Consider the following 18,313-nt stretch of genomic DNA (forward strand, 5'->3'; position numbering starts at 1 on the left):
GTCCTGCCTTTTGTGCTCCTCTGAATTTTATCACACAGTTCAATAATGTGCACTTTGGCCCAGTTTCTCTGGAGCTGACTTAAGCTACGGATCCATTTATAGTTGTCACAGGGAAATAAGCACCATCAGAGCATGATTAAGGCCACTTAAGACCTATGTTGCCTCTCAGATGTAGATGGAATAAATTCAGGATGTCTTGTCCGGAAGTATTGTTCCAAATGACTGGAATGGAGGTGATATAAGAAAAATACAACTAAAGGGAAGTGCAGGAAAAACCTGGGAGAATGACAGCCCACCTTGGAGTTAGCTTGCCATTACATAGGGATTTTCTCTTCTGGCACACAGTTCCTCTCCCCGTTCACACCCATGTAGTGAAAGAGAGGTTTGGCTGATACCAGTATAGTGGTGCTGGCCTGAAAGGTGCAAAATGGAGGAAACCAAGTTCAGTGGCAGCTGAAAGAAAGTAGGGGGGAGATTAAACACAGCACAAGTGGGGATTCTGTGGCAGTGACTGCCGTTTGCAAGGGATGCACAGGGATGAGCTGGTCTTAGCCTAACAGCAGAGGTTTCGGGCCCCAAATGAATCATTCCAGGTTGCGTTGAGCAAAGAAATTGTGTGAAAGTAACTAAAGTTCATGTTACAACCTCAGAAAGAAACACCATAGACTTTAAAAAGGCACTGGGGGTGGGGGTGAGTCCTAGAAAGGTAACAGCAATGGTCTCTTTACTCTACTTGGTGGTTGGATGACTTCAACCCAGGGGTTTTGTCTGGCAATCTGTCTTGCTAAAAGTCAGGGTAAGATAAACTGTACTCTGTCTCTGATTTCTGCAAGAAAGAAAACAATTGAACGACTGGTCATTCATCACTGAACCACCCTCCCCCCTCTCCAACACCTTGTATAGGGTTGTATATCCTGGAGCTGTTTAGCTTTCCTCATCCATTTCTTAAAAGGAAAACAAAAGAATTTCAAATAGAAAGATATGTATTTTACAGCTTTCCTGTAATAAAGATAGGTCAGAATTGGAAGGGACAAATCAATAAAGAAATTACTTGGGTGTTGTTACAGTTGCTATATTCAACAAGTATCAGCACATGCCACTTACGTTAAAGTAAGTTTAATACCAAAGGGCCTCCTTTTTTAGCCCTGCCTGTACAATTGTGCTCATAAATACATTTACCTATTCATAAAAAAACGCATTCTTTTTTGTGTACCGAGGAGCTCAAACTCAGCTCAGATGCAGCTTATGGATTTACACATGTGTGCTTTTACCATTCAGTTGTGGAAAATAGAGAATATTATTTGAGAAGTTCCTTTAAGAGTGCAAGTTATATCAGCTATTTAAATCACTGAGAAACAACCCTACACGGAAGAAACCTCAAAAATTTCAAATCTGCTGTGAGACAAGCAGACTGAAAAGGGGAAGGGTGGCATACAGAGATGGGAAACAAAAGTAGTCAGTACCTCGGGTGAGAAGAAACAGCTAGACTTCCCCTGAGGAGCTGAGCGTATGCTCTGCTATCAGGGAAGAAAATGAAGCTGAACTCCTAACAGATTCAGCTACATGCTGCTTGTGGTACAAAGCAATTTGCTTTGGGTACTGAGCCTGCCTGGCTGCCTCACACGCCCGTACAAAGAGATGCTTCAGAGCATGTTATCCTGCACACAGCTACTGCCCAGCTAAGTACCGAGGGAGTCTTAGAAACCAGTGAGGTGAAGCGGGGAGCTAAAAAAGAGGACACCGAAAGAAGATGGGCTTAAAAGATGACTTTTCTGCAGCCCCAGTGCACCATGACAGTCCGCAGTGGCTCTTGATTCAAGGAAGTAAGGCCCTTCATGGAAGAGACAATCAGTTACAAAAAGGCATAAAGAAGCCTAGTAATGGATTTTAACTCTCCTAAGGGAATCCTGTGTTTTTACTGAGGAAGGATTACAGGAAACTAAAGTAACACTTTATTTTTCTTCACAGAGAGCCTGGGGACTTAGGAGTAATTTAGTCAATGGTGATTTGCTACGTGTGCTATAGTGGATGGTACTCATGGTCTGTTTATTAAACTTTCGGTTTGTCACTCATTACTAACATGATCAAAACTCATTGTTTTTCTTCCTATAAAAGCAACATTTCTGTCTTTCAGAATTACTATGAGGTTGAGGGACAAGCGCTTTCATCTAAAATCAAAGTCAGGCAAGTATCCATTTTGTAAGACATGTGAGTGTAAAAATGCGCCAATGTAAACATCAGGTATCTGAGTGAAAAATGTTAATTGGCATTTCAAGAAATGGGGAGACATCACAAAGATATTTTAGGCTTTCAACATATTTGTAGTATTCTAACATCAATCATTTTCTTGCAACTATCAGGTTATTTATCTTAGCTACCCTCGGTATCCATTACCATAGTGCCTAAGCCCCTCATAATGTTTCTGTAGGGCAGGGAAGTGTTCTCATCCCGTTTTCACCACCGAGGCGCTGCAGCAGAAAGGATCCCCCTTTTATGGTCACCTAGAATGCCAGCAATATAGCAGAAAATCAGCCCAGATACCCTGGGTCTCTGGCTGGCACCTTAATCAAAGAAGAGTCTGTCTCTTTTAAATTAGCCCAGTTTGCACTTCATTAATTTGCACCACAAATTGTAGAAGCAAGGCTGTGTTACATGTATCAGTGAGCCATTAGCTGTAAGACTCATTCCACTGACATCTAGAAACACAGGAACGACGTAGCGCTTGCAGCCCAGAAAGGGCTCTGGCTACATCCTGCCAAGGAGAGGTGAAAGATTACAGTGAGCTAGGGCATGGGGAGTGGAGAAATAGAAAGATGATGTGATGTATTGGCATGGGTGCTGCACCAGGCAGTTCACAGAGGATTTACCTGGAATTTCTTGTTCTTCAGGACAGAACATGGCTCTCGTCCTGGGAAGACCAAGCTGGGCCCAGATGTCCTGTGTGCATTGGCACCCTGTGGAAGTTTGCATTGTGAATCCCCTTAAAGCCCCTGTGCTTGAACAGATTGACTAAGCAGCTCCTCAATGAGGGTTTTGCATACATTGAAAGCCTTTCTGAGGAATCCATCCTCAGTATTGAGAGAAAACTTGTGGATTCTATGTCACATATATATGCCATCTTTTCCACTCTGTGGAAGTTACAGTCAATACAGCTCATAATGATCATATGCACATCTTTGTTCAGTCCTTACAGAGTACAGATCAAGATAGTTCTGCCACCAGGTTTCAGTGTATGGTAAATGGCATGGTATATGAAGTCTGGTAAATTTACTATGTAATCCAAATGGCCCATGTGCAAAATTTGGCTAACAGAGACCTATTGTGCATCACAGAACAAGCTGAAATGATATGGAGATTGAAACAAGGCAGCAAAACAAAAATCCTTCAGCTAGACACAAAATCCTTTGTTACTGTTTTAAACTGGGAGGTTCTGGATAACATATCTCTCTTCACACCACCCTCAGCCATCATCCCATCTGATCTTGAAACACAAGCAGGTACATATCTGAGTCCCATACCATTCTTTCTGAAAAGAAGAGGCTGCTTTAATGGTTGGTCCCTTGGAACAGAGGCCTTATCTTGCCAACAGCTTTTAAAAACTTGGCCTTTCTGCTTTGGATGGACTCAGAGCAGCTATTAGGCATTGTTTTCCATTTCCCCTCACCAAACCGCACAAGCATGCAGGGCCTGCTAGTCCTGGCTAGCAGCAGGCCTGATGGCTCGTCTCTCATTTTTCTCCTTTAACCAGCTTTCCTTCTGGGTTAGTCACACCCCCAGTTAAGAACCGAATACGAGGCACCCTGAGCATCACCCCAGATCTTTACACACAACAGAAAAGAGAGGAGTAGGGAGAGAAAAGCAAGAAAGACTGCTTTCACAGTCCATGATTGGGGCTTTTTCTCCCCTCGCTTCTGTAGTTTCAGTTCTTTGGTACCTTCTCAGTCTCGGGGGACTCCACCGCAACCCACGTTTATGGTCTTCTTTTTATGCTATCCCGTGGTTCATTGTTAAAGCTATTTTATTTCCTCCAAATTACTTAAATAGACTTTTATTATGTGCTTTTGCGATACCACTTTCTAAAACAACACCATTTTCTACATGTATTATGAACTACGATACGCACCATAAAACCAGAGGACTGTGCTGTGGCAAAGTGCCATGACCCCACTTTGGGGATGTTCCAGGAGCTCTGAGAGTCACAGTTTGTGAGGCATGTATAAGGCCTGTCAGAGGCAAAAGAAATGCACAGTTACTGTAGTCTTTCTATGTCACTTGAGTAGGATGTGTAATCTGCTTTCTCCCTTGCCTTGCCAGCTAACATTCCCATTTTAAGATTCATCTGCAACACATACTATCTTCAGCATACTACTGTGCTGGGTGAATCCCTATGTGCAATCACACATGTGGATAGCTGAATAGTACCAGTTTGCTGTTTTCTTATATCAGTATTTGTGGCCCAAATATTTTAGCAGCTATGTATCGTCACTCCTTTTGATGTCACTGCAGTTAGGCATATGTATTCAGAGGTTTAATGTGGCCACCTATCAGAGCTTGTAAAGTGCAAAGCCCCCACAACAAATGGAGTGCAGGGAGTCCAACAGCACAAACTGTGGCCAACTCGATCTGTAAGAGCATAAAGCAGCCCACAAAGAGTCTGGGTCCCAGCATGTGATGTTTCATTTGGAGGGAAATGGAGGACACAGGCCAACCTACTGCATTTAATGATGGATGCTGTGAGAACCCAACTTTCAGAAGCTGAGAGTACTTTAAGTGAATAGGAACTTCAGAAAATCTGTCTCTACATGCATGTATATCATGCCATAAACAGTACAAGTAATAAAAGCTCACCAGAATACTTGACATTCTTCCTGCCACTCCCCCACAAAGTGTTCGTCTTTTCCAAATTTCTCTCTGAAGAAAAATCTTTTATTTTTCAAAACTTTATCCAATGTGCTAATTATTGGAAAGCAAAAGAAAACTTATTTCTTATCGACTAATTTCATCTTGTCTGAAAACCACAAAAATGCAAAGGATTAGCCAACAAAGAAACATCACGGAAAGTTATTCAAAATAAAACAGTTATGTCTGCATTTTAATCCTTCAGTGATAACTTTGCATATGATATATTGGCTTTTTTGCATATTTCTCTTTTGACCACTTCATAAAAGAGTCTGCAGTTTACAATGTCAACTATTGAGTAATATTTCAGAGATGCATTCTGGAAGCAGCGGGTAGTAGTAGTCCCTGCAATAGAGATGGAAGAGGATACCTCTCCTCGCTGTCTGTGAGTCTCCTTCTGTATAGGAATAAATGTGCATTATAAACCAAACATGAGTCTGCCACTTAGGTTTGCTTCCTACAAGCACCTAGCGAAAGGAGATTCACTTGCATGTCTGTGAAAAGTTAATTGAAAGTTTGGGCTCAGTGCTCATGTCGAGGATTAGCTGTCTTGTCTCTGCTTCGATAACTTCTACAGCTTCTTGCTTCTGGTGTACTCCACTTCTAGCTGACAGATCCTTTGCAGGACACTGCTTAACGCAGCAGCAGTACCAGGAACCCTCACTAGAGACTTGGCATAGGAGAGGGAAGTGACTCACACCAGGATTTGATGCATCCTCCATGATTAGGACACTGCCCTTGTTCTCTCTCTCTTAGGCATTAGGATATTTAATCATGACTTTGTTTTCACACAGTCAGCTTTTGCCATTCCTGTTCTTACAGTCTGTTTTGCTCTGTGAGCAGCCTTTATGAAGCAAAAGGTACCAGATGGTCAGGGTGGTAGAAATCATCCAGTTGTTATTATATATACAGGTACTTCCTGAGGTAGACAAGAGCACTACTTACATGTGTCATAGACGTTATCATCAATGTGATAAAAAGGATTAAAATATAAAATCTGGTATTAAATATTTTGAGTTTCATAAAATATTTTTTCAATATCCACTGAAGAAATTTTTTTTGGAATTCCATTTCCCAGAGTTTCAATGTTTTGGGGTTTGTGACTTTTCAAGGTTTAAAAAGTCATATGAAATGGAATTATGGTTGCTGCATAACTTTCTACATACATTTTCTTGAACCTGCAGTCTATTTCCTTTTAAATTTTCTAATCTGTAATCAATAAGACTGAAATTTTTTCCGTTCCAGGTATCAGAAACACTTTCAGATATTTCTAAATGAGAACTGAAGGAAATATTGTTGGGTTTTCCCCCCACAACTAACTATTCCAGAAAACAGTTTCTCAAAAAGCTCTGATTTATCAGGGCTTTGAAGCAAGACATTGGGATTTCTTGGGAAGGGGTAGTGATGCTGGTGTCACATACAAATATGTGCCTTTTGGGCCATTTCTCCAGGACAGCTGTTTTACTGTCTTGGCAGTGACATTATTCCTTTCAAACCAAAACTGTGACCAGAAACAGATACACAGCACTGGAAAGGACACGTGGGAGGGTTTCAGTGCTCTGGCCCTTCCGAAATGCTACAAACAATTTTGTACGACTGTTACAAACAACTATGATCCATTTCCCCAGCACTGTCCATCCTCCACAATGGACAAGAGAGAATCCTATTGCAAAAATACCACAGGATTATTATATTATTAGTAGTATTAGTATTATAGTATAAGCTATTATTAGTGTTCTTCATATATAATAGTATAGCATTATGTCACTTCAGGTATGTAAAAGCACGCTTCTGAAGTTCCCCCACCATTTTACTTAGTTTCCAGGTGAGACCAAGAGTGAGCAGGAGAAATCTCAGTGCAACCAGACTTTTTTAAAAAAAAATTGCAGCTTCAAAACAGTAATCTGGTTGTACTTTTATTCCTGATTATTCTCAAACCTGGCTGAACACGATTCGTTATCAGCTTGCTGCCTGTGGGTGACTTCCTTGGTTATTCTCCAAATATAGGAAAACACCTGTATTATACTTGGGCAAAGAGTTTTAAAACCAGCTACTGATTATGTTTTCCTCAGCTGTGAGTGATGTGAGGTTTTTCTTGGGTGGCTCTTCAATGCACAGTGAAAATATGGTGCCTTGATAAATGACAAAGAACATAAAAAAAACCCAAAGCCAAAACAAAAACCCAAGCCATGCCACACAACATCATGAGACACTTGCAGAAATCTTGGCCTCGAGTTCCAAAGCTGCTCTCAAATTACTGTGTTATTCCAGCCCAGGGGAGGGAAGGTTGGAGGCATAAAATGTGGGGCTTTTTTTCCAGGGGGAAATCTGTAACTTGCCATAGACCAGCATAAGCCTATGTGTGACATGTCCCCCATCTGACACCCTTCAGACCAGGCATCCTGAATCTCTGCCCCCAGCAACCCTGACATGTCCTAAATGACCTTATGGCTTAGTGAGCCTCAATTAGAAGTAAAAGAGAGATGCACTTCCCTGCGTAGTCACAGCAATGCAGAGGAGAAAGTCACCTACAGGGCATATTCACACATTTGTACTGATGTTCCCCATGCCAGTATTTCAACTTCCTTTTTAAAACATGAATGAAGAAGTGAATGTACTGGAAAGGCCAAAAGGACTTCAGCTCCGCCTTTCCCAGCCAGTTATTAACCCCGTGGCTGGTCTGTGGTTACAGTTGTTTAACTGGAGAAGTTAAGTGGCCACACCATTGGGCTGGTCTCCACCCCATCGGTCTCTACCCCAAACTGGGGTTGCAGTTCAGAACAAGAGTCAGGAGAACTGGGCAAGGCAATTCAGGTGAGAGGAGAGGGATCGAAACTGGGAGCCAGATCAGAGGTACAAGCCCTGGGCTTGTCAGGAGGGACACAAGGAGCAGGAAGGTTGGAAAAGGGGAGGTTCAACTCATATAACAAACAAATAAGGAACCAGGCATTGCCCAGAGATGAGAGGATACAGTATTTTAGGTCTGCCTTTGCTGGCCCCTTTGGAAAAGAAAAAAGGGATTATTATGTTGTTAAAAGAGTGTGTAATAGTCTGTATGTATGAAGACTCAAAGTACATTATACTACATGCAAGCATGTATCAGGCACACACTCCAGAAAATGAATACAAAAATGTGTCCTGTGTCTCCACAAAGGTGTGTGGTCTGTATTAGATCAATTTTACGGGCTCTGAGGCCTCAAAAACGTATTTAAGTCAGTAAAAGCTACAAATGTGAAGCAATTCTAAAGGCTTGTAATGCACAAGTATGCATACCTTCATTTGCAGAATGTACATATAGCAGCATACTGAAGGTATTTATAAGAAGTCAGATCATTCCTTCTGCTTTTTACAACAAATTTTTAGAAATTACTAAATTAAAGTTAAAACTAAGTGATAGAAATGATATTAGTATATTTGTATTTTATTCTTCTGTGAGCTTCTGATGCTGAAATTTTCATAGGATTTTGTGCTCTCTGGTCATTCATGCTTAGAGACACAAGCAACTTCAACTTGGTTTTCTGTCATCCTTGCTCCAGCAGGAGTCTTGTAGCTCATTTCTAACATCAATCACTTGGACTATAAATCTCTGCAGTGGATATGGCCATTTAAATCTCCACCTGCACAAACAACAATCAAGCCTAGAAAATAAGGAGACTCATAAATCTCTGTGCTGGTGATTAGTAATATTTTGGATCTGCAACAGGGAAATAAGGATCTGCAATAAGGAAAAAATAAAAAATTAAAAAACAATAATAAAACCAAAACAAAACAAAGCTAATTCATTAATTAGGACTGGTATGCTGACAATCTGTTTGGTTTATACATGGAGAAAACACAAACAGGGCACAGTTAACATAACACGGTGCTAGAGGTTAGTGAATTCCCAAGAGCCCAGGGCTTGGAGATATGATATCTTAATGTACCTATCCTATTGTGAGTGGGAAGGTGTTATCTTCCAGCCAAATGGTAAAGAGCTGGTTTAAAGTTTAGATCTGCCCTTTTTCTTCTGGCTTATGTGAGCCAAGGAATCAAGATGGATCAAGAGATGGGAAAGACTTTCTTGTTAGTTATCAAAAAATGACACTCTGCCTCCTCCTGAAACTTTAACCTGCAGATTAATCTGCATAGCACTTGGGAGACATACCAGTTTGGCCCTCCACAATTTTCAGCTTTTTGTTATTTTTTTCTTCAGAGCATGCAGAAAACCTTATTTGACGCTCACACAGATCAGTAGGAGACTTTCCTGTGGCTCCGGTGACCTTGGATTAACTCCAAAGCTACCGTGTGCCACGGTGACATCTCAGGCTGCACATTTTTGTCCAGAGCTATGTGAATCCTCAAGTAAGCAGCTGAATAAGTGGAGTTGCTCCTGCAGTCGGATCAGTCACTGTGTCCAGAAAGGTCCCATGCACAGATCATGCCCAGCCCTTTAGTCCCCCATGTTCAAAACCCAGGTGGCCGGGGGACCTGTGAGGTTTCAAGAAGCGTGTGAGGAGGGAAGGAGCTATGGGAGCAAGTCCAAGCTTCACAGGCCTCTTTCGGACTCTCCTGTGGGTTTAGGAGAAGATTTTATATGGGGACGAAGAAGAGCTAGGCCAAGATTAACTGCTTTTAAAAGCCTCCTCTGCAGAGACTGAATACACGTGTGCATAAAGCTTGTAACTGCGCTGTATGTCTGCTCATTCAAACTACACCGCAGTCTGCTCATTCACACCAGTAGTCAAATGACTGGGAACGTTTGGCTTCAGCAGTTGCAGAGTATGACCTGATGCCCTCACTCCCACCGCTCCCACAGGAGGGGCCTTATCTTGCCTCTTTATTCAGGCAAAACTCCCTGACTTGAGCATGCACAAATCAGTCAAAAAAGTGCTCCAACGGGTACAGCAGAATGAAACACTGACGTCTGCTCTGCAACTACACACCAAGAAAAGGGTTTTTTTCTGTGCTATCTCTACCATCCAATAATGCAACCCCCTTTCCCTTCAATTCAGTGCACACCCTGGGCACCCCATCCGCAGCCTCACTGACCCTCCCCAGCAGCACGGGGCTCTCCCTCGGCTTGGTTGGGCTCTGTGGACCGCCAGGATCTCGGCCACCTGGCACACCTGCGGACAGGGCAGCCCCCGGGACGCTTAGAGCTGGGGGGACTCAAAGAGTGAGAGGGGACTGGGACTTGTCAGAGGTCACCCAGGAGGGCTGGAGGAACCCAGATCATCCTGCCTCCAGCCCCTGGGCTGTGACGGCAAGGTCCACGCTGCCGGTTGGGCAGTGGAGCGCTCCCTTCCTGGAATACACTAGTAGCTGGACAGGATGTGTTTGCAAATATAATCATCCACAAATCTTCCCCAGATTAGGTTACAGGACAGCGTTTCGACAGCATGCATTACAAAGCTCCCTGGAAGGCTTGGCTGGTAGATCCGCTGCTCTCTCTGCTCATGACCCATTTTGGCTTTCATCAAGAATCATGACACCAGCTGCCTGGGTCATCTAGGAGGCAGGGAGGGGGAGAGCAACCCTGGGCTGGAAAGGGAAGTGGGGAAGGAGAAGAGGAGAGGAGGAGGAAGGGGGAGGATAGAAAGACAGCGTGGGGGGGGAGAGAGAGTTGCTTTGCTCCAGTTGTGAAGATTTGAATCCCAGCTCCGAGCTCTCGGCAAAGGCTTGCTGGGATACCTCATTCCCAGTCCTGTGCAAAGGTCTGTGATTGGGGATGTGGTGTGCTCAGCGGGCAGGGCCCCTCCCCTGGGCTGGATCCGCCTCTCTTATCCCCCAGATAAATTACTAGTGTCCTCACTAAATTCCTCGGCTCTCTCTCTCTCTCTCCCCTTCTCTCACACACGCTCGCTCCCTCCCTCCAACACGGGCAAAGCGGGGTTCAGGGGCGGAAGGGCAGGGATCCTCTCTGGACTGGTATCGTGCCTTAGTGCTGGGGGGGGAGAGGGAAGGGGAGGAAAGTACTGGCACCCCTTCTCTCCTCCGCCGCCTTGAAGTAGATTTGAGGAGCTGCCCTTCCTCCCCACCCCCTCCCCCCTTCCCGCTGGTCCCTTGGCATCTCCAGACCATGTCCACTGGGTCTCTCAGTGATGTGGAAGATCTGCAGGAGGTGGAGATGCTGGAGTGCGATGGCCTGAAAATGGATACTAACAAAGAGTTTGGGGCGTCCACTGAGAGCAACGAAGAGGGATCCAATGGCGAGAATGGCTCCCCTCAGAAGGGGAGAGGGTCCTCGGGCAAGAGGAAAAAAGCTCCCCCCAAGAAGAGCCCTTTAAATGGAGTGAGCCAGGAGGGAAAGCAGGTCCAGAGAAACGCTGCCAACGCCAGGGAGAGGGCAAGGATGAGGGTCCTTAGCAAAGCCTTCTCCAGGCTTAAGACCACCCTGCCCTGGGTGCCCCCAGACACCAAGCTTTCTAAACTGGACACCTTGAGGCTGGCCTCCAGCTACATCGCTCACCTGAGGCAGATCCTCGCCAATGACAAGTATGAAAACGGCTACATCCACCCAGTCAACCTGGTAAGTCACGGCCGACCCGCCAGGGCCCGGCACTCTGTGTGCGTGTGCATGGGGAGAGGCGGGCGAAAAGCTGGGATGGGGCGTGTGCAGGGAGAAACCTTCACTGTGCTTCTCACAGAGAGTCTGGTGCCAGCAGGGTGGCAAAGGGCACTGTGCCAGGGGACGGGCTGCCAGCTGCCCTCCCGCCCTGTGCCCCGAGGGCTGAGGGTCCCAGGCCCCATCCACTGCTCCTGGAAATCCCCTCCAGGGCACAGGCAGCGGCCATGCCGCCCGCAGATAGGCAGGGAGAGGCTTTACTGCCCCAGAAACGCCTGAGAAACCTCAGCAGGTCGATGGCAGCTTCCTACCTGCAAGCGGGCGGGTATAAGAATTTGGGTAGAGAAAGGTATGTTTTAGGAAGGACCCAGGCCAAGGACCCAGGATTTATTCTTATTCCTCCTCTCTCTCCCAACATTTTCTGCCACAATGATCCTCAAGCCCCAGCTTTTTAATGACAGAGCTCTTGGAGCCCTGCGCTCAGCCGCTTGGATTTGCTGGGTCCAGGATATTTTCCCATCCACGTAAACTAGCAAAGGAGAAATAAGCACCAGTGCAGGCTCCCCAAGGCGGGTGTCTGCCCCAAAGACGCTCTAAAAAGCCTCCCTGGGCTGCACGGCGTCCCTCCCGCTGGTCCCACCACCCACAGAAAGTTTTCCTGAGCAGCCTGGGGTCTCCCCGCCATACCCGGCTGCCAGGAACATCCAGTTTCCAGCTCTAAAAATATGTGCGACTGATGGAAACTGGGAGTGGGCAAGAGCTGCCTGGCCTCTCTTCGGACATACGGCCCTTACATTGCCTGAATGTGCAGACCCCGCTGGATAAAGGGATGGCAGAGGGGATCTGGGGACATTTCACTGGGGTCTGGCTCTGCCTTTTGAGCTCTGGACTCTGGGGGAAAAGTACATTACCCGCTGTGTCATCTGGTAAGGGCCTGGGAGATATTTTTTCGGCTAAAACCAAAATTCTCAGCACAACAACATGGTAAAAAAAAAAAGCAAAACCGACACCCAGTCCAGATATCACTCCCCCGTCCCGGGCACAGAGGCACACGAGCACTTGCCCCCCGAGCGGCGGGAGGCCAGGGAGGGCGGCCGGGCGGCTCCTGTGTCCGGGCAGCGCGGCGGGACCCGCGGGGAAGAGCCCCCACGCCGGTCAGCAGCCACGGCGGGGGGCGGCGCGGAGGCGACGGGGTGCCGGCGGCGGCTGTGCCGGGGGGACGCGGACGTGCCGGAACCCCCGGGGCTCCCCCCTCTCCTTCCCTCCCTCCCTCCGTCCTCCGTCCATCCCGCCGCGGACCAGACGGGCTCCGCCGCCCCGGGGACGCCCCAGGGGAGCCCGCCGCGGCCGGGAGGCGAAGGCAAAAGCACCCCCCGCCGAAGGCGGCTGCGACCGGCAGCCCGGGCGGTGGATGGGGGGCTCGCTCCCCCGGGACGCGCCCGGGCTGGAGCCGCCGGCGACGTCGGCGTTGCAACGTGCATTTTTCCGTAATGTAACCCCCTTCCCACCCGTGTCTTTTCCTGGCTACAGACTTGGCCTTTTATGGTAGCCGGCAAACCCGAGAGTGACCTGAAAGAAGTGGTGAACACAAACCGCTTGTGCGGCCCGACGGCATCCTGAGCCCCGGCGGCCGGGCCAGCACCCTCCCGGCGCGGCCGGGCAGCGGGCGGCGGGGCGGGCGCGGCCGGGACACGCCGCCGCCCCGGGCCCCGGGCAGAGCGACGGGGAGAGCCGCTCCCCCGGCGCGGAGGAGACCGAGTGTGCCCTAGCAAAGACTCCACCCTGAGAGATCCCGACTCTATTTAACTTTATTAAATGCGTGTACAGTCGAGTGTCCCGCAACGGCAGCCTTGCTGGTTCAAGCGCTACTAGAGGAAAGACAGAGATCAAACACAACCTACCACGCGCGTATCTTCTGTCTGAGACCTGTGAATTATGTAGATGCCTAGAAAAACCGACTTTGACAGTCATCTCTATGAAGTAATTCACCCTAAAGATATATAGATATATTTTCTTCAAGCAGGTTTTGCTCTATTTCTGTGAATAAACCTTCCTTTCCACTGAACGCAGAGCGGTGTAATCTTCGTTTCCGACCCCCGGGCTCGGCGGGGGAAGGACCGCGTCTCCGCCGGCGCCCCGCGGGCTGGGGGCAGCCCGCCCCTCGGGCCCGGGCGGCGGGAGGGCTCCTTCCCCGCCGCTACAGATTCGGAGCAAATCCCTGGGGAGGGGGCCGCCGGCCCCGCAGCCCGTCCTGCCCCGCCGGGGGAGCCCGGCCCGGCCCCGCAACGCGGGGGCCCCGCGCCGCCCCGCACCGGCCCGCGGGGACGGGAGCGGTTCGCTATCGATGAAGCGCAGCCGGACGGAGGATGCCCCGCTGGCCCCGCTCCTCGGGGCCCGACATTTTGAACTTCAACATCTCCCCGCTATGGATCGGGGGGCTGGGGGGAGACGGGTCGAGATCCATGGGAGCGCGGGGCTCCCCCTGCGCCGGCAGCGGCCGCCGGCAGCTGATGCGCCAGATCCCACCGCCGCTGTTTAATGTTCCAGGGTTATGACCGCACTGTTTACAAGACGTCTTCGGTTATTTATACTGTTATTATTAGCAGAGGGGCTTTAAATTTCCGCTTCACTTGCTCTTTCAATACCGTCCCTCCGTTCCGTTTGATACCTGGGTACTTTCCGGAGGCGAGCGGCGGAGGAGCAGCCTGGCCCGGCCGGGTTGCGGGGGGCGGCGGCGGGGCCCGGGGCGCCGTCACGGGCAGTGCGGGGGCCACGGCCCCCCCCGGGACCTGCCCCGTTCCCCCCGCAACCCCGGGCACCTCCGCGGGCGGGCGCTGAGCCCCCCCGGGCAGCCGGACAGGCTGGACTGTGTTCCCGTTCCCCTCCTTCCCCCCGAGATAACCGGGAGAGGCCGCGCGTCCTCCAGGCGACCCAAATTCAGCGGTCGGGTTCATGCGTGGGCTCGGTTTAATTAAAGCAGCTCGCTGTGAGCCGGGGGCTGCGCAACCATCTTCGGCCCTCATTAGGGAGAGGGCCGGGGCCTGCCGTATCGTCCTGATGGTTTTGAAGGGGTGGGCTGTTTAATTTCACTTTTTCACAGCTTTATCTCCATCCTGCACAATTAAAAGCGGCCTGCAACTCCACTGTCGTGAGTGGGGCTGGACTGACTTTACCGCTAAACGCATCACCTTGACCAGCCAGAGCTCTCGCTGAAGAGAAGAGCAACTCTGGTAAGCGCAGCTGAAAGAGCTGAGCTCTTCAGCGCAGGCTTCGGGAAATTCAGTGGGAATTGCTGTTCTCTTAAAGGGAGACAGAACAGAGCCCTCCGACCTTAAGCTACGTGCAAATGACCGATACAGCAAACGCATAAATACAATTTGAACCACTGAATTTACTCACTGAATTGAAATTAAGCATCAGATTTAAGCACTCAAAATCTTGACTTAAATCCCTACTAATGCTGCTCGAGAGTCACAGCCAAGGTGCTCTTTTCCTTCTAGAAAGCAGAAATCCACAAGCATCTGAGCTGCGCGTAAAATTAAGAGTTAAATTCTGAATATTCTCACGCTGGCTTCTTTGCCCCCCTGCTTTGCAATGCTTTCTCCTTGCAGTCAGCCTCCTTCCCGCCCTTTTGAGCTAGCTGTGTTCACTCTTCATTTGCCCCCTGAAACACAGCGTGGAGAGAGGGGAGAAACGCAATAGTCCCCCGTAAAATGTGAGGAACATGGCCATAACTGCGCGCCAAAAGCTGCAATGTAAGCAGAACGGTAAGAGGAGGCTGTAGACACCGTTATTTCTCGTGCTGTTGTTCACTTTATCTAGTAGTCTAGATTGCGAGCCTCTTGGGGACTAAGCTGTTCCGCAAGCATCCTCACCTTCCTCAGTCCTTGCCTCTGAGCAACAGTTCAGCAACAAACAGAAAGGCAAAAAGCTACAAGCAATAAACAAAAGCAACAGCAGTACACAGAAAGGTAAATAACGGCATTACTCCGACCGTAACACAATCAGTGGCTTTATCTCCATTTTGAAGACAACGAACATATTTTTCCAGAGGTGGTGTTATGTGGCTGGGAGCCCTTGGTCTACTGACTCCTCGTGTAAGGGTACAGCCCTGACAGTACAGGCCGTTGGCTTCAACCGCCCAAGTTTCTTAGATGAATTAAGAGTCCTACCATGTATCTCAGGAGAACAATCAGTGAAATCATTCTTCCCCTTGGCTGAGTGCAATTTTACAGAAAAAGTATTTGCAAACTGAAAATGTATGTTTAGTCTGACTGACGCGATTGATGATTTTGAAAGGAACTCGGCAGCGTGCTAATGGAAAAAAGGGAACCGGTTGAAATATTGGTGTCAATGATTTTAAAGAAAATATTTTCTTCGCTCTTTTGCTTTTTCTGTACAAAGTGATGCATTTTAATATTTACTGAAATACAGTTATACCCCTTCTCCATATGGAGACAAAGCTGACTTGATTTATCTTTCTGTATCTACATGGATGTAGATGCAGCTGCATGAGTGTCTGTATACATTCCCTCCTAATAATGTTTGAACTCATTGCCTGATTTCAGCTGAATTTGACAGAGGTCTCAAAGATAACTAAAGTGCTACAGTTTTGGTTTTTCTTTTTTTTTTTTTCAAACAGGCAGCTGAGTAGAGAAAAGAAAAAAAAAATCTATAAATTCTGCAGTGAAAGGAAAGGTTTCAGCATGAACTCAGCCCTTATCAGATACTAGAGCATACAGAGCAGAGCAGCAGCTGTAGATGAAGCTTCAAAAGCTGCTTAAATCACAGGGTACACGTTCATAGGAAACCTGCTTATGGACCTATGTGCTTTAAGATAAGAATTCTCTAAAAATAGATTAGTCCCATCTGATTTTAAGACTGTTTTTTTTTTTTTTGGAAGGAAACCCAGTTCCACCCATCTACTTCATGACCATTTTTCAGTTCAGCTAGAGACTAGAAAAACCCTTTATTTGCAGAGCTGCACTCAGTGCTCGGGCACTTGGGTTTGGTGCTCGTGTTGTACTGCTTAGCAGCAGTTTTCAGAGTCCGTAAGGTCTTTAGGAGCAAGCATTTTTCCATCCCTTACAGAAAATACATTTTAGGCTTATCTTATCCTCTCAATGGGAAGGAAATCCGCTAGCCTGAAACATCAGCATAGCAAGAAAGCCGCTTTGCAGACACCTGCACAATGCCTTGCTGTCCTGGGCACTTGTCTGAGGCAGCGAGGCCAAGGCGATGGCTGCGCCCCCAGACTGCAAGGTGCACAAGGAGAACATATGCTAGGTAGCTCATTTTTTTAAAGTGCCTCCAAGGTTGAAATTCCCATGGGAAATCTGTGTGGTTTCTTCTGTAGGGAAGCGGGTTTGAATCGCGGATATAACGACAGAATCACACGCACAGCTTTTGTTGGAAGCATCGTATTGGTAACCCCACAGTTGCTTCGGCCTGGAAAAACATGCTCCCCTGTACATGAATCGCATATCTTTTTTCAGAAGGTAATCTTTCCTGAAACACCATTGCCATTCGTTATTATTTGTAGTAACAAGAAAATTAAACATGCAGAAGACATGAGGTAATTGCAGGCAATAAGCTGTCTAAAAGCGAACAAAACTCACATATAGCTGGTGTACAAGTGGAGGGCATAATGTGATAAAAGTGCAGGGTATTTCTAATTTCTGTCTGGATATCTGAATGTAGATTATCTCTCATAGTCTCCCAAAAGGGGCAGGTTTTCAAAAGAAATTTCAATTACATTCAAATGAAATTCTGTTTCAATGAAATTTAAACTTGTGACAGCAAACAAGAGCATTCCATAATTTCCATATATAAATGTACACACACCTAGAAAAACCTCCATACAGAATGCCTCCCAACAGCCAGCGATTCAGACTGTCCCTGTCCATTGCTAGCTCTGTAGCACTGACTATTCCAGTATTAAGGCTGTGCTGCCAAGTGCAAGCCCACGGGGTAGATACAACTTCGTGCTCATTATGCAGCCATGGACTGCTTCATGCTCTTCAGCCCAGTGTGCTTTATGTATGGGAAGTGGCACAACCAGGAATAATGGCTTTTTTTTGTCTCTAGTGCTGCAAAGCTACCGGTGTGTTACGGCTTGGTGAATTTCTTCAACCCTGAGATGTCATGGGTCTGACCTAAAACTTACACTCCAGGAGGGATGGGGAAAAAAAAAACATGTTGGGGAAAAAACATGATGGGAAAAAACCTTTGTGAGGACTGCTGCCGGCAGGCTCCGAACCCAGCAAAGCTCTGCAAGTAACTGACTTTTCTTCAGTTCACTTCAGACACTGGTGTAGCTGAGCTAGCTGTATAAATACAACTTTGAGTAGGCCTAGGCATGCAGTCATCACATTTCCCAAACGCGGTGTGGACGTACCCTAGGGTCACAACAGTCCTGAGATGACGCATTTTCTTGCCTTAGGGTTTTGCCCTTAAACTGAAACTTGTAAACAGATGAAATGCGTTTTCAAGCTCATGCGCATGCGTTCACGCAGCTACACCGTCCTCGCCATGGGGAGCGGAGAGATACTAACCTTCCTTCAAGGAAATGAAAAGATCATAACAAAAGCAGAATAAAACCCAGTGCAAATCCTTCCTTCACTTTAAATTCTAAGAGGCCATTTTCCTCAAGGAAGGAGAAACACCCTATCCCTTATTTACATCTCAGGCTGCTGTGTAAACTGTACGACTATATCCAACTGTAAATACAGATTATCTACATACTCAAGTTTTCTCTTGGTTGTTTACATGCTGTTTAAGAAACAGGGATCAGACTCACTAGGGGAAAAAAGGGAAGAGTACAGCTACACAGCAGGACACAAGAGGAAAGGGGGGAAAAAAGTATAGGAT

General features: G+C 47.3%; 1 protein-coding gene across 1 annotated transcript; it reads left to right on the forward strand.

Moving 5' to 3' along the window:
* The first annotated feature begins 10,532 nt into the window (after positions 1-10,532).
* TCF21 (transcription factor 21) lies at positions 10,533-13,508 on the forward strand. The gene is made up of 2 exons (XM_075087682.1): positions 10,533-11,407; positions 12,974-13,508. The coding sequence occupies exons 1-2, from the start codon at positions 10,958-10,960 to the stop codon at positions 13,061-13,063; spliced, it is 540 nt and encodes a 179-aa protein (XP_074943783.1). The 5' UTR covers positions 10,533-10,957; the 3' UTR covers positions 13,064-13,508.
* The last annotated feature ends 4,805 nt before the right edge of the window (positions 13,509-18,313 follow it).

This window comes from Phalacrocorax aristotelis, chromosome 3, assembly GCF_949628215.1.
Source record: "Phalacrocorax aristotelis chromosome 3, bGulAri2.1, whole genome shotgun sequence".
NCBI classification, from domain to species: domain Eukaryota; kingdom Metazoa; phylum Chordata; class Aves; order Suliformes; family Phalacrocoracidae; genus Phalacrocorax; species Phalacrocorax aristotelis.